The sequence below is a fragment of the Eucyclogobius newberryi genome, unplaced genomic scaffold (assembly GCF_026437365.1).
Source record: "Eucyclogobius newberryi isolate DKJ021-1_F unplaced genomic scaffold, fEucNew1.0.hap1 SCAF_4, whole genome shotgun sequence".
NCBI lineage: Eukaryota > Metazoa > Chordata > Actinopteri > Gobiiformes > Gobiidae > Eucyclogobius > Eucyclogobius newberryi.
In genome coordinates, this window is record NW_027316056.1 from 32,130,736 (window position 1) to 32,153,843 (window position 23,108).

A 23,108-nucleotide genomic window follows, 5' to 3' on the forward strand; every position below is an offset into this window, starting at 1 on the left:
AGGTGGTAGGTGCGTTTTATGATTGATACGTGGCAGGACTAATCGACAGTCCACACCACGAGGAAATGAGACTCAGATTTGGGCCAAAAAATCGTCCATTCAACTTTTAAGTGCATTTTCTGTGTTTGACCAGGGATCGAAAAAGTACTCAACTAATAAAAGTACAGATACAGGGAGCAAAAAATGAACTCGTATGTACACATAGATTTGGAAATCAAATGTAGTTAGGCTGCAGTTATTTTATTACTTGGTTTACAGATTTTTAAATGAAATATATTGAACAGGCGGGCGAAATATAAATATAAATACAATTTCAATTTCAAAAGACTTTTTCTTCCGGGTTTCCCAAAAACGCAGCGCGCAGGAGCGTGTAACAGTAGATTTAGCATGTTTTATATTGGTAGAACTGACGCCTCTAAGTGTGCAGTCTTAGTCACGGCAAAATGCGCTGGAGAAAATGTGGTTATGTGTATTTACGATATAAAGACGCGCAGCAGACACGGAAACAGGCGCGCGTCGTCACATGTTCTCTCGGGGCCGCGCGCTGGACGGAGCCGCTCCGTCACAACAATGCTTCCAAAATAAATGACTCCCGCAGGATTTTGGCGTACAATTGCTTCACGCGCCCTTATCTTTTGACTTAATACCGCTTTTTATATTTCATTTGAAGCTATTTTGCCTTGTCGGCGGTACTTTGTATAAAAAAAATATATAGATTATTTATATTGTAGAAATCAATAATCTAAGTGCGGCGGATCCGTAAACCAAGTAATAAAATAACTAAGGCCTAATCAAAAGAATGCAGCTGATTTTTGGTCAACAGAAGCGACAATTTTTAATATTTCAAGTCAGTTTTATTTAAATCTTCTCCATAAAAATGCTCTCAAACTATGAAAAAAAACGTTTATATTTTGAATTACAGTTAAAAAAGTAAAAAAAAATCCCATGTTAAATGTACTAAAGTAAAGTTACAGACACTTCATTGTAGTACTTTTAGTAGTTTGTTACACTTCTATCACTGATCAAAAGAAAACAATATGTGGGAAAAAATGAGTTCTGCATGTGAATTGATTCATTAAATTTCACGCTGCAGTTGTTCTGTCAAATGAAGCGTTCAGGACACATTATTTTTGTTGTTATTCATAATATGTAATTCCCAAACTAAAAGTGCCTATGTCAGGTTTTTACGATGTTCTAATTTTGACTTTATTTGTTGTATTTATACCTATTGTACATATAAATGATGGTTTTACACCAACCGAGCAGGTATTTGTGGAGAAAAGTAGAAACATCTGTAGAAAATGACAGGAAGTCCAGTCAAATTTGATGCAGAATTTACACAAAGAAACAACTTTTTTCACTCTCACTCACTTTACACATTAATTCAACAAAATAAAGTCGCTCTCATATATTTTTATTGGTCAAATAAAAAATGTGTGACATAAGATGAGTTTGTGCCCGGTGTTTCCCAGTGTGATGTCATAAATTACAAACAGGAAGTGGTGTTATAAACCGTGATGATATCTGTATAATTATTTAGCAAAATCCAATACATATTTATCTTAACTGCATTTTAGTTCAACGAGTCGTCCGACCTGTAGGGGGCACTTTAACTTAACGCAACAGCTGATTTACACCTGAAACACTGTGTTCCAAATTGACAAAATAGAAGAGAATTACGAACAATTACACTTTTTTCCGCGGAGGAGGCGGTCTGGCGGTGTATGTGAACACGAGATGGTCCAAACCCGAACACTGCACAGTGAGGGAGCAGCTATGCAACAAGGCTATTGAACTATTGGCTATTGGCATGAGGCCATATTATCTGCCCCGGGAGTTCTCACATGTGATTTTGATCGCAGTCTATGTGGCCCCGTCTGCCAATGCTGAATATGCTTGTGAAGCACTGCTCTCCTGCACTTGTAGGCTGCAAACACAGCACCCACAGGCTCTCTTCCTCGTCTCTGGTGACTTTAACCACGCTTCTCCCTCTTCTGTTCTACCAACATACACCCAGTACGTTACCTGCCCCACCAGGAACAATAGAACATTGGACTTGTTTTTGCCAACACCAAAGAGGCTTATTCTTCTTCCCCCCTCCCTCCCCTGGGCAGCTCGGACCACAACATTGTACATCTGAGGCCTGTGTATGAACCCATCGTGCGCAGGCAGCCTGTGGTGTCCCGTGAGGTGAGGATGTGGTCTGCTGAGAGCGAGGAGGCTCTGAGGGTCTGCTTCAGCACCACTGTCTGGACTGAGCTTTATGACCCACATGGGAAGGACATCAACACCATCACAGAGTGCATCACAGACTACATCAACTTCTGTTTTGAGAACATTGTTCCCTCCCGGACGGTGCGGTGTTTTCCAAACAACAAGCCATGGATTAACCGTGAACTGAAGGCTCTGCTGAAGGAGAAGAAGAGAGCCTTCAGGTCAGGGAACAAGGAGGAGCTGAGGACTGTGCAGAAGGAGCTGAGGAGGGAGATCAGGCAGGCTAAGGCCGGCTACAAGAGGAGGATGGAGGAGCAGCTGCAGCAAAAGAACATTCAGGGAGTGTGGAGGAGCCTGAAAACCATCTCGGGCTTCAAAATCCCCCCTGCCCAGACAGAGGGGTATCTACAGTGGGTGAATGATTTAAATGCTCACTTCTTGAGATTTGATCGGTCACCCGCCCCTCCCCCTGCACAGCTGCATGCTCCCTCTTCCACAGCTGGACAATGTCCTGCATCTGCTCCTCTTCGCTTATCTGCCCCGGACCATCAGCTCCCCACTTTGCCTGGACTCACCCATCCCCCCAGCACACGGTCCCCCTGCCAACCACTGACTGTCACAGCAGCACAGGTGAGGAGTGAGCTGAAGAGGATTAAAGTGAGGAAGGAAGCAGGACCTGACGGCATCAGCCCCAGGCTCCTTAAGTCCTGCGCAGATGAACTGTGTGGAGTTATGGAGCATGTCTTCAACATGAGCCTGAAGCTGAGGGTGGTACCACAGGTCTGGAAGACCTCCTGTCTGGTACCTGTGCCTAAGACACCGCGCGCCAAAGACTTCAACAGCTTCAGGCCAGTGGCTCTCACGTCATACCTGATGAAGACACTGGAGCGGCTGGTCCTGGACCACCTCCGCTCCACCGTGAGCTTAGCCATGGACCCGCTGCAGTTTGCATATTGGCCTGGCATCGGAGAGGAGGACGCCGTCATCTCCCTGCTGCACTGCTCTCTCTCTCGCCTGGAAAAGCCTGGCAGCTCTGTGAGGATCCTGTTCTTCGATCTTTCCAGCGCCTTCAACACCATCCAGCCGCTGCTCCTGAGGGACAAGCTGGAGACGGCTGGTGTGGAGTATGACCTGCAGAGTGGATCCTGGACTACCTCACGGACCGACCCCAGTTTGTGAGAGCCCGGAACTGTGTGTCTGACACTCGGACCTGCAGTGTGGGGGCGCCCCAGGGCACTGTCCTCGCGCCCTTTCTCTTCATCCTTTACACTGCGGACTTCAGACATGACACGGACAGCTGTGTCCTGCAGAAGTTCTCTGACGACTCTGCCATCATCGGACTCATCACGGACGACGATGATGCGGAGTACAGAGGACTGGCGCAGGACTTTGTGGACTGGTGTCAGCGGAACCACCTCCTCATCACCGCGGGGAAGACCAAGGAGATGGTGGTGGATTTCCGCAGACGCCACCCCACTGCCCCCTCACCAGTGAACATCCAGGGACGGGACATTGAGAGAGTGGACTCATTCAAGTACCTGGGTGTTCATCTGAACCACAAACTGGACTGGACTCATAACACAGACGCACTGTTCAGGAAGAGCCAGAGTCGGCTCTACCTCCTGAGGAGACTCAGGTCTTTTGGAGTGACAGGGCCACTCCTGAAGACCTTCTATGACTCTGTGGTGGCATCAGCTCCTGTACGGTGTGGCCTGCTGGAGCAGCAGCATCACAAAGAGGGAGAGGAAGAAGCTGGACAAAGTCATCAAGAAGTCCAGCTCCGTCCTGGGCTGCGTTCTGGACTCGGTGCAGGAGGTGGGGGACAGGAGGGTCCTGGCTAGATTCACATCTGTGCTGGACCATGAGTCTCACCCCCTGCAGGACACTCTGTCCGCTCTGGAGAGCAGCTTCAGTGAGAGACTGATCCACCCTCGCTGTGTGAAGGAAAGGTTTCGTAGGTCTTTCCTTCCTGCTGCTGTCAGACTTTATAACAAACACTGTTAGTCCTGAAAACTCGCAATACTGACCTAACCATGTGCAATTCCGTCATATGTGCAATTACTGTTGTGATTCATGTGCAATTACTGTGAAATTAATGTGCAATCTATGTGCTGTCGTGACACATATTCATGTGCAATTACTGTCGTGATCACATGTAATGGTATTTATGTATTTATTTATTCTACTGAAAGTGTTTTTCAGACTTCCTATAAGTGATCTGTTCTTTTCTTCTGTATCTGCCTCTGTATCTTCCTGCGTTGCAACAATGAAATTTCCCCATGTGGGACAATAAAGGAATATCTTATTTTTAAATTCTTCTTTTGAACTTTGGTTTAACGGTCGTTTCATCTCAGCGGACGCCATCAGTAAGAACCTCTCTCGCTTCACCGGCTCAGAGCGGTTAACGTAACTCGGCAGCAACGCTATTAAAAACATTAGCTCAAGTGTCCTGTCGATCACGCCTCTGGTCAAACGCTGCTGTGACTCTGGTCAAACGCCGGCAGTCCTAGTTTGGTCCTGGAACAGTCCTAGTTTGGTCCTGGAACAGTCCTAGTTTGGTCCTGGAACAGTCCTAGTTTGGTCCTGGAACAGTCCTAGTTTGGTCCTGGAACAGTCCTAGTTTGGTCCTGGAACAGTCCTAGTTTGGTCCTAGAACAGTCCTAGAACAGTCCTAGTTTAGTCCTGGAACAGTCCTGGTTTAGTCCTGGTTTAGTCCTGGAAGAGTCCTGATTTAGTCCTGGAACAGTCCTGGTTTAGTCCTGGAACAGTCCTGGTTTAGTCCTGGAACAGTCCTAGTTTGGTCCTGGAACAGTCCTAGTTTGGTCCTGGAACAGTCCTAGTTTGGTCCTGGAACAGTCCTAGTTTAGTCCTGGAACAGTCCTAGTTTAGTCCTAGAACAGTCCTAGTTTAGTCCTAGAACAGTCCTAGTTTAGTCCTGGAACAGTCCTAGTTTAGTCCTGGAACAGTCCTAGTTTAGTCCTGGAACAGTCCTAGTTTAGTCCTGGAGCAGTCCTGGTTCAGTCCTGGTTTAGTCCTTGGAATTGTCCTGGAACAGTCCTGGTTTAGTCCTGGAACAGTCCTGGTTTAGTCCTAGTTTAGTCCTGGTTTAGTCCTGGAACAGTCCTGGAACAGTCCTGGAACAGTCCTGGAACAGTCCTGGAAAAGTCCTGGAAAAGTCCTGGTTCAGTCCTGGTTCAGTCCTGGAACAGTCCTGGAACAGTCCTGGTTTAGTCCTGGTTTAGTCCTGGTTTAGTCCTAGTTTAGTCCTGGAACAATCCTGGTTTAGTCCTGGAGCAGTCCTGGTTCAGTCCTGGAACAGTCCTGGAACAGTCCTGGTTTAGTCGTTGGAATTGTCCTGGAACAGTCCTGGTTTAGTCCTTGGAACTGTCCTGGTTTAGTCCTGGAACAGTCCTGGTTTAGTCCTGGTTTAGTCCTGGAACAGTCCTGGTTTAGTCCTAGTTTAGTCCTGGAACAGTCCTGGTTTAGTCCTGGAACAGTCCTGGAACAGTCCTGGTTTAGTCCTGGAACAGTCCTGGTTTAGTCCTGGAACAGTCCTGGAACAGTCCTGGAACAGTCCTGGAACAGTCCTGGTTTAGTCCTGGTTTAGTCCTGGAACAGTCCTGGAACAGTCCTGGAACAGTCCTGGAACAGTCCTGGAACAGTCCTGGAACAGTCCTGGAACAGTCCTGGTTTAGTCCTGGAACAGTCCTGGTTTAGTCCTGGAACAGTCCTGGTTTAGTCCTGGAACAATCCTGGTTTAGTCCTGGTTTAGTCCTGGAACAGTCTGTTGCATAATACTTATCAAAAGACTTTAATCTCACCTGGAGTAACTGGAGCGTAGCAGGTTCCAACTGGGAAGAACTTTAATTGGAGGTCACCGTCTCTCCCTCTTTCTCTCCCTCTTTCTCTGGTCTGTGTGACCAGGCCGGGTAATCCCTGTAAATACGTATAATCCCCAAGAAAGAGTAAATATTACAACACGCTCCGCTCCAGTGGAAACCTGCTGCTGCTGCTGATCCTGGGCCACGGGACGTACGTTTTTCAGGAAGAAAGGCCGCGGGAAGAGAGCGAGACGGAAAACACAGGCCGGGCTGCAGTGGCGCTGAGCAGATTCCAGGTGGCTCTGAATGACAATCGCAGCCTCATTAGCATATTCAAACAGGGAAAATAAAAGTTTTTAAAAGACAAAGGGCAGCTCATATGCTAAGTGCTGTTAGCCACCGAAACAAACCACATACAGCACTGCAGAGAGCGTGTGCTTGTGCCTTGGCGGTCAAACACGTGGAAAAGAAGAACGTTAGAAGTTAAAATGAATCTTAAGTTTCTTTGTCTGTATTTCTTGGGCACGAGAGGGGGAAAGACATTCAGCAAACTCCCGTAGCCACAATTGAACTCACGACACTGAGGCGAGTTCTTATTTCAAACTGACTTAACTCGAAGCCGGACGGAAAAGTCACAAAACTGTTCCGTGAACTGCATATCTGCCTTAAAGGTGTACTATGTAACTTTTCTTGTAGGAGTGTAGGAACCCACTTGTCTCACAACGATGTCATTTCTTTTCCTGGAATGCTCCACAGTACGGCATTAAACGTACCCATGTTGTATTCATTCAATCACAAAGTATGTGTGGCTTTGTGGCTCAAAACCGCCTCGAAAAGCACGCACTCTTCCCGAGAGTCGCGTCGCCTCTCCACAGATCTGACCTGCTGTAACCCGGCACCACGCCGCCACCTGCTCGTCTCCACAGACAAGTTGAATGCCACACTGCGGAACATTCCAGTGCAAAGACCAGGTGGCCGGAAACGTCGCCCGGCGCAGGCTAAACAAAGACGAGTATTTCCGCAGCGCGAGGCTTCACTCGAACATTTTTGCAAACACAGTAAAACCATAAAAATTGCGCGCACATACCGGGGGGTGGGGGGGGACAAGTGTAGAGTCTTCTTTTGTCTGCACTTCTGAGCTGAAGGCGCCGACGGCCCGGATGCTTGTTCAAAGTCTCCTCAGTATTTGGAGCCTGGCGGTCCATTAGTGTCCTGCTGCTTCTCTAATCCTCATTCACATGTAATGGCCGACATCTCATCATAATGTGGTAATTCATTAGCCGCATGCTCAGCGGAGAGGCTCCGCGGAGAGACGGCTAAACGCTCGCGCGCTACCCGCCGCGTGCGTCAACCCGCTCGCCGGCACGTCATCGCTGACACTCGGACTGAGGCCCCCCCCGTGAGTGGAAAACGTTATAAAACTGCTGGACCGACGCCCAAAATCGCTGGAAACTGCGGACTTTCGATTATAGTTGTCAAAAGTGTCAAAACAAGATACTCAAATTATACGGACAGGACGATTACTTTGTGTTGAGAATGATGGTCTAATGTTTCAGAAATCAGCGTCGAGTCCATTCATTGGTATCAAAATAGAGTTAAAATGTTGTGACAATAAACTTGAGATCATATTATGGCCTAATTGTGTAGCTACCTTTTTACATTTTCTCTGTTCCCTATGGACTTTTTTGTGTTTTGAATCGATAACGAAAAATTATTCCAACAAACGATGGCTTCTCCGCAGTCTCCAGGTAAAAAAAGATGATCAGCATTTAGAAAAACAATATATTTTAGTTTTTTTACACTTGAAAAATGACTTATTGGGACCAGCAATGTCAATTATGAAGTGGAATGATCAAAGCAAAGAGTCACAATGAGTTCTGACGAGTGAGCAATACGGACAAAAACAATCTTGTAATCTTGTATTTCAGGTATTATTTTATTTCAAATGTTAGTATCCGAGTTAAAACACGTCTTTAAACATGTTGGTTGAGGTTTAATTGTAACAGAAACGCTGCTTGACTAAACTCACACCGGACGGGACGCAGACGAGAGACAGTAGGACAACATTTCATTCGACCGGGATCGCTGACCTCCAAACGCCGGGTGCAAACACACGCTCCCCCCTTCACCCGGGTCCCAGATGTGTCCTCCGGGTGCGGGGGCAGGGGACAGCTAGGGTGACGGGCCAGGGTGGAGCTCCTCATGGCTCCTGCTAGACAAGATGGGTCAGAAACGAGCAGATCTTGTTTTCCTTGTGTTAATGTCCCTGTTAAAGACGACACATTGTTTTGAATAAATCACATGTAACGCACTTTTAAACTTGTTACAACAATATTTTCTCTGCATCTTACGTACTCAGTGTTGCATTTTTCGATTGATTCCTGTACTTTTATTGATCCTGCGCACTGGAAATAAGGCTAGACTGTTTTGAAAATCCCCGTTTTCACCTACCCCCTATCCCTGCCCTGGAAAAAAAACAACGAAATAAACAGAAAACAGGAGTGACAAACGTTGTGTTTCAAATGTCACAGACACTTTTCAAAACACAACACATTGAAATCACGATATTGTGAAGCGTCATGAGGAAGAGGCGGGGATTATCGGTTGGTTCTGAAGCTTTGAACAGGAAGTCAATGGACCCGTTTCGATTGATTCATGTGCGTTTGAGTGATCTTGTGCACTAGAAATAAGACTAGACTGTTTTGAAAATCCCCGTTTTCACCTACCCCCTATCCCTGCCCACACCCTGAACTTAGTCGAGGTTATTTGAAAAAAAAAAACACAACAAAACAAACAAAAAAACAAAGAAAAAAACCCAGGAATGACAAACAATGGGTTTCAAAAAAGTAAAACATTTAAATCACAATGTTGTTGTGAAGCGTCACTCGGAAGAGGCGGGGCTTAGGTTGGTTCTGCCGCTTTGAACAGGAAGTCAATGGACCCGTTTCTATTACTTATAGACCAATCTGTATATATTTTCCCCCCAAAGAACAAAACGCAATTAAAGGCACGTTCGACCTCTGTTACGGTCCAACACCAAGCACCTGAAAGAGTCTAATATGTCTCCTTTAAAGAGGCATTTAAAGGTACATGAGAGGCAGAGGAGGGGCGCTTCCTGTCTACATAAGGGTCAATATGTGCAATGCTAAAGAGTGTGTGTGAGAGTGTGTATGTTGTGTGTTGTGTGAGTGTTGTGTGAGTGTTGTGTGAGTGTGTGTTGTGTGAGTGTGTGTTGAGTGTGTATGTTGTGTGAGTGTGTGTTGAGTGTGTATGTTGTGTGAGTGTGTGTTGAGTGTGTATGTTGTGTGAGTGTGTGTTGAGTGTGTATGTTGTGTGAGTGTGCGTTGAGTGTGTGGTGTATGTTGTGTTCTGTGTGTGTGTGTATGTTGTGTTCTGTGAGTGTGAGTGTGAGTGTGAGTGTGAGTGTGAGTGTGAGTGTGTGTGTGTGTGAGGGCGGGGTTGTGGTGGTGGCAGTAGACCCCACCCTCCCTCCCTCACACTAAAGGGCCGTATAAAGCCGAGGGGGAGCGCGCCACCTTTGTCACTTTGCTCTGGACCACGGGGACAATCGCTGGACACAAACACTTTGGACAAACACATTCCTTTAGGGCCATTCCTGTTCATCCAAAAGAAGAGGAAAAAGAGAGGAGCCGCTGCAGGACTATTCAGCAGGAGCAGACGGAGGGGGACAAATACACACACAAAAAAAAGACAACGGGGTCAATTGTCCAGCATCTTCTCTCCGCGGAGGACTTCACGCGCTGTGGAAAGACGCGAGCGCCATGAAGATATTTCACCTGTTTCATCTGCTGCTCCTGCTCGTGGCTCTGCTCGCGTCCACGTCCGCGGCCCGGCCAGGTAAATATCACGGGGGACACGGGCAACGTAAAGGGGGACAAACCCTGGACAAACCCTGGACAAACTTGCACGGATGCGCTGCTTTTTGCGCGTTTTTTATTATGATTATTGCAATGTTTCAAGTGCTTGGCGCGGATAAAACATAGTGTACAGATAGTCAATTTATACTCAACGACTTGTAATGAATTGTGCATTAATTTTTTCCACGACTAAATGACCCGTAAGTCGCAGAGTCGAGCACGAGCCTTCACGGCCTTTGACTTTTCCGGTAACTTTAAAGTTGAACGTGCTGCTAATTGGGCAAAAATCTTTCTTAAAACGAAAGGGAAAAACACAATCGACGGACACGACGTTATCATTTTAATAGATGGACAAAAAGCACATTTATATTGTTAGTTCCTTTCCTTTTGCAAGCAATTAGCGACGGAGCTTAAATTGGACAATTACACATTTAATCACGTGTCTCTTTTTTTCCCCCTGCTGCTTCTATTATCTATTATTTTAGCCAACACACTAAGGTTGCCAAAACGTTAAAAAAAAAACTAAAAAAAACTCTGGGATAAGACTTTTATTCCCCGTGCTGCGGCAGGTGCGCGCGCCGTGGCCCGTGCGTAAAATCCATCCCGTGCGTAAAAGCGCTCGCGTAATGGCGCAGAGAGGAGCGCGGAGAGGCTCGAGCGCAGCCAGAGGGAAAAGAGGGAAAAGGTGAGGAGGGCCACAGTGAAGCGCCGCCGGGGGAGCCCAGGGCCCCAGAGGGAGCCTTTGTCCCGGGCTGGAAGGCGCTCCGGCGCGCTTTTGTTAACGGCGGTGTAAAATGACATGCAAATACCAGGGCTCTATTAACATGACATGGAGCAGCGGTGCCAAGTGTAAAAGATAAAATAAAAGCCTATACCTTGAGGCGAGGGGAGTCGACCCTTTCAGGAGGCATCTCACCGGGAGCGGGGGGAGAGAGAGAGAGGGAGGAAGAAGAGCCATAAAGTCATCCGCACGTTTATCTCTTCCTGGGTTTGGCTCGCGGCTCGTGAGTTAAAAAAAAAGTGGATTTATTAGAGAGTTTAAACATAATCACGTGTTAGGTTCTCGAGCCTCCGTTTATTGCGGGGCAGAGGAGCACTACAGCTGTGGCTTCAGCAGTAAAACACAGGTTGGGTTGTTTGTTCAGAGTGGTAAAAAGGTGACTCCCAATTGTGAACCTCAACGGGAATAATAATGACTCAAATGCAAAAGACAATTGGATTCTGTCACCTGGAGAGACGTGTTTTATAGGAGTGAAGTCGATCCAAATACTGTAAAAAAAAAGAAATCACTCTTAAACGCTTTAGTCCAGGTCCAGGTGAATAAAGATGATCAACATTTCGAAAAACAATATAATTTAGGTTTTTTACACTTGAAAATGTCAAGCTATGTCAATTATGAAGTGGAATTATCAAAGTAAAGAGTCAATTGAATTTAGTCAACTGGGGAGACGTTTATTTTTAGAGTGAAGTCGATTCAAATACTGTAAAAAAAAATCCCTCTTAAACCTTTAGTCCAGGTCCAGGTGAATAAAGATGATTAACATTTCGAAAAACAATATGATTTTAGGTTAATTTACACTTGAAAAATTACTTATTGGGACCAGCAATGTCAATTATGAAGCGGAAGTTGTTGTTTTAGAGTGAAGTCAATTATGAAGCGGAAGTTGTTGTTTTAGAGTGAAGTCGATCCAAACACTGTAAAATAATCACTCTTGAACCCTTTAGTCCAGTTGACAGATTGATTTCCTGCTGCACAGACAATAATCCCAGTGTTCCTTTTCTTCTTTGTGTGTTGCAGACTTTCTAAACCTCAGGAGAAGGTACCACCGACACCACTGCCCGCACAGACGCTGCCTGCCGCTGCACTCCAGAGTACCCTTCCCCTGAGGTGAGACTTGTGCATTCACAGATGTGTTGGGTGGGGAAAAAGAAGGGGGGGATACGAGGCACACGACCGGGGCAAGAGCCAGCAGGTGGCACTTAAGGAGGTGTGTGTGATTGGTCGCAGAGGCGCACACTCGCTCCAAAACAGGGTTCAAGGGGACGTAAATCTCACTAACAAGGAGGTACAGAGCTTAGGGCGAGTTAGGGGGCGGGGCGCGCTCACTTAAACGTCGACCGGCCTTCGACAACTCATCGCTGTTCTGATTATTCGCAGATCGGGCGCACGGAACGAGGAGAAGCGGCACAAGAAGAGGCCGCCCCCGGCGCAAAGAGGAGAGCGGGCGTCGACGGGCCCCGGGCGGCGCTCTGCGGGAACGCCACGAGCGAAATGAACCCGGCGGGAGCTCGGAGCGCGGGGGAACTCGAAGCCGGCGGTCTCGTAACCCCCCGTCGCCCACGAGGGGAGATATTTGGACTCTCGGCCGGACCAAAGAGCTGCCGTCACCGTGTCTATATTGCGTGTATGCACTTCAGATGTTTATCCTATCGCATTTAATCCTTTTTAATAAATGTATATGTAGTAGAGTCTTTGTGGTTCTTTTTGTCCCCTTTTGGTCGCAGCGTTTTGTTTGTACCTTTACGATTCGGGAGTTGTAAACGCTGAGCCCCCCGCCGAGTTAAGAACGTCGAAAGCATAAAAGAATTACAATGGGACACGAACGCAGAGGAGTCAAATACAGAAATGTAGCGCGGAGAGGCCAAAGAGGGGACGGCCATCGCACCAGATGATGTTGACATTCCAGTGCGGGTTTGGCTCCTAAACTAAATTACACAGAGCAAACAGTCTCTAAAAACTCACTGAAGCAAGGTCACTTTCCCCCGGAAGTACAAACGAAGAGGCCGAGCTGAAATCAAAGATAAGAAATAGATTTTATTAGACTCAACACATATTATTCACCGATATAGAAAATTAATCAAAAAGGGGCGGACTGCAGCATATTTGGACATTATAAAACACAATAAACGTCATTATATACAGTACAACGGTCCCATGTCTTCACAGAGGGGCTTTTTTTTTTTTTAGTGCAGATCCTCTCTAAAACAGTGGTCCGACCTGGTTGCCCACAGCGGCGGCGGCGCGTGGGTCACTGACGGTCGTAGAGCGGCGATAAAAGCCCCCGGGCTGGGATCTGTGACCCCCGACGCTCCTCGTCCTCCTCCCGCTTAACCTCCTTAACGGCCCCCCCCCCCGCCGTCCCCGAGCAGGTGAGGAAGCTCGTCAGGTGCAAAGTGCGTTTCAGAGAGTGAGATGACAGATGCAGGTCGAGCGCTAGTGCTGAGCGGTGAGACTGAGCAGCCGCCGGCTCAGGAGCGTGTTGTGCTGTTTCAGATACTCGATCAGGTCCGCCTGCTTGTCCACCACCTCGGCCAGGTTAGAGCCGTCCCTGCGAGACACAAAACAGACCGCGGGTCAACCAATGTGAGCCTCTGCGGATGATAAAAGCAATGTGCAAGGAAGCTGTTCGATCATCCGAATAACAATTATAGTATGTAGGAAACAAAGAATGACAGTTGTGACAGTTTTAGAAGCTAAATTAAGTACTTTTAGGTTAAATATTTAGCCCAAAAATAGACCTTAAAAGTTGAATGGACGATTTTTTTGGCCTTTTGTGGACTGCCGATTAGTCCTGCCACGTATCAATCATAAAAACGCACCTACCGCTCACCTGCAGCCTCGTGTGGCTCGTCCCCCAAGAGCAGCACGTTTCTGCGCGTCTAAGCGCATGGATCTATCATAATATAGTTCCCTCAGTGTACGGGACAAAATTAGGACGGAGAAAGGCAGTTTGAGCTTATTCATAAGAGACTGAAATCTACGGGAGACGAGAGATGCGATGCGATCCGTCGCGCTGATAAACAAACGCACGTGTGTGTTGTATCAGTCCACACGGGGGAGTGCGCATGTCACGGGGGAGTGGCATGTGCACTTCCACCTGAGTTCTCAAATTGCAGAAAAATCATCCATTGCGCCTTTAATGTAAAAATAACTTTATTTTATCTGAACCTGAATCAGAAAAGGTTTATTGCCATTGTCAAAGAACAGAATTCATAAACATAGGAACTTGCTTTGGTGATTCATGCAACATAAAACAATGATATAAACAATTCTGTAAAGCTGGTCACAAACTTGAGGAACAGTCACATGTCAGATCTCGGGCATGAAAGAAAACTAAACATTTCACTGTTGTTGTTGCTCACAATCTGCAATAATCGTGAATAATCGATAAACTGCGATGCGTTTTCTCAAAATAATCCTGACACTAAACTTGGATATCGTGATATTCCTGTTCACGTCTTTCAAACAAATGATTCCGTCTGGATTTGAAGGATTTAGTGAGGACTTTTACCCATTTAAATCATGTATTAATTTGATTTTGAGACCGTTGCAACAGCTTAAAAGACCCACGAACATCAAATTTAGAATAACACTATCTTTCTGTGGAGTAAACTCTAAAGCCTTATTATGTTGCTCAATGTGATCAGATAACGTGAATAAAGTCAAGTCACAGCTGCATGACTTATACTATACTGTTGTAACTATGTATGTTTGAGTGTATTTCTGTGTTAATCCATTGCATATTCAGCTCAATAACTTAGACACATCTCATGACAGAATGAATAAAACCTTTACAGCCCCAAAGGGAACTCAAAGGGATCACTCATTCGTACCTGAAGCCCGTCTCCGTGGGAACGCTGGTCACACTGAAGTTGCGCAGAAGCTCCTCTTGGCTCACGTCGGGCGCCGCTCTCTCTCCGTTAAACTGCACGACTTTTACTGCGAAAGCGCAAAACGAATGAAAACGCGGCTCGTTCTTGGTGTTTGTTTTCCGTGTGTGTAGGTGTGTAGGTGTGTGTGTGTGTAGGTGTGTGTGTGTGTAGGTGTGTGTAGGTGTGTGTGTGTAGGTGTGTGTGTGTGTGTGTAGGTGTGTGTGTGTGTGTGTAGGTGTGTAGGTGTGTGTGTAGGTGTAGGTGTGTAGGTGTGTGTGTAGGTGTGTGTGTGTAGGTGTGTGTGTGTAGGTAGGTGTGTGTGTAGGTGTGTGTGTGTAGGTGTGTGTGTAGGTAGAGATGTGCGTGTGTGTGTAGGTGTGTGTGTGTAGGTGTGTGCAGTGTGTGTGTGTAGGTGTGTGTGTGTAGGTGTGTGCAGCGTGCAGTGTGTGTGTGTGTAGTGTGTAGGTGTGTGTGTAGGTGTGTGCAGTGTGTGTAGGTGTGTGCAGTGTAGGTGTGTGCAGTGTGTGTGTGTGCAGTGTGTAGGTGTGTGTGTAGGTGTGTGTAGGTGTAGGTGTGTGTATAGGTGTGTGTGTAGGTGTGTGTGTGCAGTGTGCGTGCGTGTTGGCCTTTCATTGCTCTCCCTTTCCTAAAACACACAGCGGGCGGCCGTTATGTCCCGCACTTAAGGCTAACGAGCCGCCACATCCTGTGCGCTCGCCTCTAATCGCACACCTTTACACAGGAGGCGGGGCAAGGTGGAGGGGCGTGTGCCTGGGGGAGGGCAGAGGGGCGTGGTCAGGGGGAGGCATCGCCGCTGGTGCAGATGTGGCTGAATCAAGATAAGGCCGTGTTGTTGTGTTGGATCGAATGTGGGGGGCATTGGGCGGGGCCAGAGGAAACTGTCAGCCAGGTTCGTCTTTAATGTGCTTAAAGCATCAAAGCAGCAGAAAAACTGAAAAAAAAAATGTGCTGGTTTGTGAGCACGTTAAGACAAAACATGCAAAGATGAAAAGAAATGCTGTTTTTAAGCTGTACAAAATTGAACAAAGATAGCTTGAAGTAATAAACGTAATAATACTGAATATACTGCTTTCTTTCTTGTCTACGATTACAGCGGTCACTAACAATCATTTAAGAATTAGATTAGTCAAGTGCTCATTTCTCCTTTAAAATACAGAGGCTTGAACAAGTATTAATACACCAGAGTTCAAGGAGGAATCTGTGGAGAAGTTTGTGTTATAAAAATATTTCCCAGCGTAAGGAACAAGGAGAGCTCTGACCAGAGCTGCAGCCAAGAGGCTCATGGAGGAGCTGCAGAGAGGACAGAGAATCTATCCACAGAGAATATGTCGAGCACTTCACAAATCTGGCCTTTAAGGAAAAGCCATTGTTGAAGAACGGCCATGAGAAGTCCTGTTTGCAGTTCACCAAAAGCCATGCGGAGGACACAGCAAACGTGAAGAAAAGTGTGTGTCAGACCTGGAGAATGAAGGAAAATGAAAGAGTTCACCGTTGTCAGAGTCTCAATAATCATCAAATCGTGATGTTTTTTCTCGGAATAATTGCAACACTAACATTCTATATCGTTAGACTTTGTGACGCAGCTAAATCACTAAGACGATTTTGTAGAGAAAACCTAAAGAATTGCTGTTGCTTTAGCGTCTTTAGAGCTCGTGCAGCCGTGACGTGCAGAGTCCAGGATCTGTCCCACGACAGGACACCCTAAAGGAATTCTGCACATTCCTGCATAACGGCCCGCTAAAGCCGTGCCCGTTTGTGTGCGCAAACAGGCCGACAGTAAGCAAGCATGTGCCAGAGAATGACCGGCATTCCAGGAAGGATGACACCAAGGCTTAAAAAGAAGAATGGAATAAAGAGGGACAAAAAAAAGAGCGATGACGCGGCGGCGTTTCAGTTTGTGACCGAGCGAAGCCACGGGACAAATGGCCAAATATTGACCAGAGTTAATCATTTTACTGCTTAATGATTGCTATGGAGATGTAAACGTGGAGCACGAGTCTGGTGTGAACCACGACAAGACTCATCTTATCTCCTCATGTGTTTAAGCAGCTGCTGTTGAAGCTGCTTTAGACTAAAACACTAGTGCCTTTGTTTTCACTAAATAATAGTAAGAAACATGAGGAACTACTAGATAAAATAATGTTAATGTGTCGTTTGTATTTAATTTTTTATATTTTGACCAATATTATTATTTATTAGTTATTTAAATGTATTTAATCAGTTTTTATTGATATAAATGTGAGAAGGTATTTGTCAATTTTATTCATTTTAGAAACAGTTGAGCTGTTTTGTTCTGTCAAATGTCTGTTGTGTTTTGGAGAATGACAATAAAATATCTTTCTGTCCATTACTGAATAGTCACAACAAAGTGTGTTTATAACACACTAATAAGGAAATTCTATTCTATTCTTGTGTTGAAAATTTTAAGTTCTGGCGTTTAATTATTTTTCTTGCATTTATTTGATTATTTTTCTGGTCTTTTTTCAATTTAAAATATTACACAGCACCTCATCCATCTACAATCATATTTAAGACGTTTATTTTGTGGAATTCACTTAAAAAGTTTAGAAGGGCAGTTTCAAAACGGCACAAAACCAAGGATATTTGTTCAGCCTAACGAAGAACGAAGAACAGATAATGGCCCATAACTGAATTGAAACAAACAGAGTTAAAATGAACACGTTCCACAGATTTAAAGGTCTGATCCACAGTCTGGACAATTGCCCGGTCCAGAGCGGTCACTGTCTCGTGGCCGAGGCCTTCAGTCCGGTCAGGAGGAAGTCTTTAAAGCCGAGTAACAACAGGGTCAAAAAGATCCCAGGAAGACTCGATTGATGGATGGAATGATGGATGGAGCCGTATAAAAGAAGTGACACATTTCACACGTCTCTGCTACGGCCGGGGGGGGGGGGGGGGGGGGGGGGGGGGGGGGGGGGGGGGGGACAGAGGGGACAGTGGGGACAGTGCCAGGGTCCCGCGCTGGGCAGACGACGCTCGGACCGTCGCCTCCACCAAGCGCACACTTACGGGCAATTGTCAGAAAGCAAACTACAGACGCTCGCATTAGAAATCTACAGGAAATGGAAATAAAACCCGACATCGTTAGTTCTCAGCGTGTGAAAAAGCCCCTCAAATACTTGAAATGGCAAACTTCAATGATGGAGGGCGTGGTAAACGCTTTAAGACGTAAGATTGACAAAAGAAACGCTGTAAAACACTTGAGTCGGGCTGGAACAAGCGAATAATCACACGCCAACAGAAGAAGTTTATGACTCGGACGAAGCAACGTTTACTTTACAGAGACATCTCGCAACAACTATTTATGCAGTACAGTATGCAGTACAGTATGCAGTACAGTATGCAGTACAGTATGCAGTACAGTACTAACTAACTCACTCACTCACTCCATTATATAGAAGCTAAAGAGAAGAATTAGACGACGAATACAGTTTTTGGTCGACTAAAACCCCAAACGTCTGAGCTTCATCTGCGTCAAACTTAAAAACTCAAATTAGCAAAATATTCATTAGTTTCTGTGCATGAGCTGCTCCGAGCGGCTCTTGAGCGGCTCTAAGCGGCTCTTGAGCGGCTCGCATGGACAGGGGGGCATCCTGAGACTTTGATGAGCAGGGCACAGCCTTTGAAGTGCGCGTGGCTCTGGAGAGCACTGCATTCATGTTGAAATGAGGGAGCAGCAAACGTAGCGCCTGAGAGACTTTAAACACAGCCCAAAACAAGTGACCCAAGAGCCATAAAACAAGTGACCCAAGAGCCACAAAACAAGTGACCCAAGAGCCACAAAGACAAGTGACCCAAGAGCCACAAAGACAAGTGACCCAAGAGCCACAAAGACAAGTGACCCAAGAGCCACAAAGACAAGTGACCCAAGAGCCACAAAGACAAGTGACCCAAGAGCCACAAAGACAAGTGACCCAAGAGCCACAAAGACAAGTGACCCAAGAGCCACAAAGACAAGTGACCCAAGAGCCACAAAGACAAGTGACCCAAGAGCCACAAAGACAAGTGACCCAAGAGCCACAAAGACAAGTGACCCAAGAGCCACAAAGACAAGTGACCCAAGGCTTGCACGACTTTAAGACATTAAAAGCTGTATTTCAGTTGTAGTAGTTGAAGCAGAAGTGAAAAAAGACTCAAATTCACATATTTTATGCCCTGTTTCTGGAAGGTTTTTGAAAAAGTCGAGGGTTTACGGGCTGGTGCTTTCACGTCATAAAAAGTTGTGCTTTTTTAATGTGAAAGTCATTTTTAAAGTTATTAGTCAATCACTTTTTCAAAACGATCATTATTATCATCATTATGGTGAGGCTTTTGAGGACAAGATATCACAACATTTCAGTTATCGTCCCTCGTCGCCCTCCGCAAACCCTCGCCGCAGCTCTGTTTCCACGCCGCCCTGACCCCGCTGAACGCGTACACGCTCGCCGTGGGCTTTAAAGGGTCTGCGGCGCTGCCACTCTCGGGCGTCCCTGGGTTTAGCCTTGCCCGACTGCACTGATCTGAGGTGGAATGCGAGCGCCGAGAGCTGGAAACCCCCCGTCACGTGGCCGTCCCCCCACTGTAAACAGCGGGACAATGCGAGTGTGTGCGCGAGCGTGTCTCCCTGTGCTCGGGTGGGGTGTTTGGGGCTCCCCTTTGGGCTAAGCTAATGCATGAGGGCCTCTTATCTTCACCGTTTGGCCCCCGGTATCTGCAAGGCTTAATCTGTGCCCCTCGGCTGCCAAACACAAGTGTCAGATGGATTTCCTTTCGACACACATTCTTGAAGAACTATATCCTATCGTTCTTCGGACAAATAAAAGCAGTTTTCTGCCTTTTCCCCGCAGAATACGGAGGAATGTGACGACTGCAACGAACAAAACTAATGTGACCGTTTTGTCATTTAACTTTATTTTGTCTTTCAAAAGTTCAATTGCATAAAACGGTACAAACTTGAGGAACAGTACAGATTTCACTGTCGTTTCTCACAATATTTGCAACATTAACATTTGATATCGTGACAACAAAATGTGAAACGATGAAAAACACACATTGGTTCATCTCGACACCGTATATTATTGTGCTCATGTTTTATTGTGAGAAAAGCAGTGAACTCTGGTCGTTTTAAAATGTGCTTTATACAAATCTGATATAACTACATTTTGCCATATTGTATTTAAGGATGTCAAGATTATTATATTTCTTATTATCGGTTATTATTATAGTCACAATAGAAATATGTAAAAAAACATAAAAATAATTTTCAGTTTCAGAAGCAAAATTGAGCACTTTTAATCCGATCAACCGTCCAAAAAACAGCCCTAAACGTAAAATATATTTGTTTAAATTTGGCTATTTTTGTCCCGTTAAGTTTATTTTGTCAATTAGAAAGATACATTTGATGAAGACGGTCTCAAAATGTAGGAAAGATTCAGCGTCTGCTCAGATCATGAACAGTCATTAAATGTTGACGCTTTAACACAAAAACGGAGACATTGTGACGTGTTTAACGGCGACAGCGTTACAGCGGTTCATAATATCTCTCTCGTGACTTTACTTTCTACAAATGCGTGCGGTCGACGCCGAGGCCGCTGAATGGTCGATTGTCGCGCTGTCGGGTCTGAAAAGGGGCGGGGTGGGTATTGTGATGCGGATGCCCTGACGTGGATGCGAGGGAGCGGGGGCTGGCGCATAAGCTAATCTACGTCGGGCCACAAAGGATTTACTTAAAATGCGTTGTAGAAATGCACCGGTGCTGTATGGGCAGAGGACTATATCACTTTATGACTTCTGCGGTTCACAAAATTGACATAAAAAACATTTTATTCATTTTATATTAAAGTCTGTTCAACAATGACACGATGATTTCATTCCTATTTCATTTTAAAACGATGTATCTAGGACAAAAAAACACAGCCTATGGAGAAGATTGATGGATACTTGTGGAATTATGTACCTTTGAGTCAAAACAAGCAATAAATATGAAATAAAAATAATATAAATAATGCAACTTAAAAAATAAATAAATTTCACTGTAGTACATTTATCCTGCCTGATAATACATCAAACTTTGTGCAAGTTTGTCTCATGTGGTCAGACCCAGTAATTACAGCAATATTGAGCATTAAACTGCTTTTTAACAGCTAAAAGGCCAAGTTGATGATACGAAACTGCATGTAACGAGCAGTGTATTAGAGCACGTTTTTATGCGTCGCCGTTGTAAGGAGTGTTTTACCTGTATAATACATTAAACATGGCACCGCTACCAGAAGTTCCACCACAAGAACTGCGAGCACAAGGTACATTCTCAGCTCCTGCTTCAGGTTTGCAGCCAGAATCCACAGCAGCAGAGCATTGCCTACAAAGAACAAAACACACCATCAGTTTCTCTCATCACTCGTCACCACAAGGGGGCAGCGTCTCCAGGAGCCTTTACCTCCGGAGTGAAAGACCAGAGGCATGTGGATGACTTCTTGCATGCGCCTGTAGAACTTCAGGTAGCCTCTGCTTCTGGCCTGCCGGTGGTGATACTTGGTGCAGACCGAAAACAGCAGAACAAGCACCCATAAAAAGACTTTACCGAAGACTATGGCGCCGACCGCTCCGACCGACTGTAAGACGCTGTCGCACTGGTCGACAGAGTCTCCTTTCAGTATGCACACGACGGCCACCAAGATCGACAGGACGACGTACACCACCTGGAGGAAACACGCGCATCATTAATCATACAAACGTCACATTTAAATGGAACATGGGACGTGAAAAATTGACTTTTAGGGGATTTCAAAACATGTTGCACCGGCTTTTCCCTCATCATTTGACCGATTTATCCATGATTGAGTAGAGATATAGATAGACAAGCCCTGTGAAGGATTAGTCAACTAAAAGAGAGCGTGGCACCAACATTTTTGAGTTCTGCGGACAAGAAAATGAATCTTCATAAAAAAACAGATTAAACTGTCCGGTCACTCCCAACTAACAAAAGTCTCAGTCGACTAAGACTGCATTAACCGAGTTCTCGAATAAACGACAGAATGCAACACCAAACACAAATAAAACTAAGCTAATGCTATTCACAAAGACAAAAGAGGGATTCACAGAACATTCCTACAAAAATAGAAATAGTTAAGTCCATTAAATATTTGCGTATTTTAACTGATTACAGTGCAAAAATTAAAGCACGTGTTGAACAATGAATTAAGAAAATAAGACTGATATAGACTTTTACTTCAGAACAAGATATACTTCTCTTTTAATGCACTATATTAAACTTGTAGGGATGTCGTTTTTGTCCACTTGGATTACGGTTATTACTGAATGCCCCAACCAACGGTCTGGAAATGGGATCTATGGTTCGTAACTGTTTCTGTGATTGTCTAAATGTGCTTGCGTTGCGATTGATCTGGGCTGTTGTCTTGGCTTTGAAAAGGAGATTTGCTGTAATGGGACTTTCCTGGTTAAATAAAAACACAACTACGACAAACGCCTGTATAAAGAAGCCCAAAAGAACCCACGTGCAGCACAGAGAGCAGAGCGGCCTGGCAGTACGTGGGCAGTGTCTGGAACTCCCTCCTGATGGCAGAGTGCAGGCCATCGGCCGAGATCAGAGGCCCGTCCACCATGGAGTCCTCGTCCAGGCTCCGGGTCAAGTCTGCTTCAGGAGCACACTGAGGATTCGAAGACAAAGATCAGATAAACATACAACCAACTCCTCAAAAACAAGTCTAGTATTTACTATTTTATCATTGCCAATGACAACAAACAACAGACACTCCTGGCCATTCTTTTTAGCTTAAAATTGTAAGTAAATAATATCTTTATAGCTAACAAAACCTTGTATTCTTCTGATTGTAGATTGAGATTGTGTTCTGTCTGGACCAAAATACCCGATAGAGACGGTCAGCGAGTAGTGCCAAGTGAAAGTAAAATAAATTTGCTTTCGAGTTGAATTGTTTTCTTTTTCTAATCAAAATTCGGTTTGATACAATAGATTATTTAACAGTAAACGCGTTTTCAGTTCAAATCGAGCTTTAAAAACAATAATTGTGAACCAAAATCCTTTACTGTGATGGAAAAGTCGAGCTAAACCCGTGAGCCACCTTAGCTCGTGCGATTTGTGCACAAGAAAACAATATATATATAAATCCTATCGACGTGAGAAAACAATACAATAAATACACACCAGATGTCGAGGAGGCTCTCGCGGGTCCATCGCAGTTTGACGTCAATTGAAAAGGAAGAATATTGTGCATTACACACATCAAAATAAGTTCACATTCTGTCAAGTGCCGTGGTCATGTGACTGTAAACTTCCGGGTTTTGTGTGCCCATCTGAAGGTTCCGCGGGTTCACATTTAGTTCCTAGCACAATGGTTCCGACCTGCAAGCGAATGTCGGGCTTTTAGGAAACACAGTGTTTTAGACATTTAACTTCAGCGACTCGACACTTACATTTATTGCAACCGTGACGAATACAGATTAGATTTTATTCTTGTTTCGTTAAAGTTCAGTTAAAATATCACCT

General features: G+C 45.3%; 2 protein-coding genes across 2 annotated transcripts; one reads left to right on the top strand and one right to left on the bottom strand.

The window, feature by feature from the left end:
* Nucleotides 1-9,816: 9,816 nt before the first annotated feature.
* Nucleotides 9,817-11,800, top strand: apela (apelin receptor early endogenous ligand). The gene is made up of 2 exons (XM_072464004.1): nucleotides 9,817-9,893; nucleotides 11,712-11,800. The coding sequence occupies exons 1-2, from the start codon at nucleotides 9,818-9,820 to the stop codon at nucleotides 11,798-11,800; spliced, it is 165 nt and encodes a 54-aa protein (XP_072320105.1). The 5' UTR covers nucleotide 9,817.
* A 1,260-nt stretch (nucleotides 11,801-13,060) lies between these two features.
* On the bottom strand, nucleotides 13,061-22,892 carry tmem192 (transmembrane protein 192). The gene is made up of 6 exons (XM_072463995.1): nucleotides 22,767-22,892; nucleotides 22,099-22,251; nucleotides 21,021-21,282; nucleotides 20,820-20,942; nucleotides 14,528-14,633; nucleotides 13,061-13,242 (listed from the first exon to the last, which is right to left on the bottom strand). The coding sequence occupies exons 1-6, from the start codon at nucleotides 22,794-22,796 to the stop codon at nucleotides 13,128-13,130; spliced, it is 789 nt and encodes a 262-aa protein (XP_072320096.1). The 5' UTR covers nucleotides 22,797-22,892; the 3' UTR covers nucleotides 13,061-13,127.
* Between the last annotated feature and the right edge of the window lie 216 nt (nucleotides 22,893-23,108).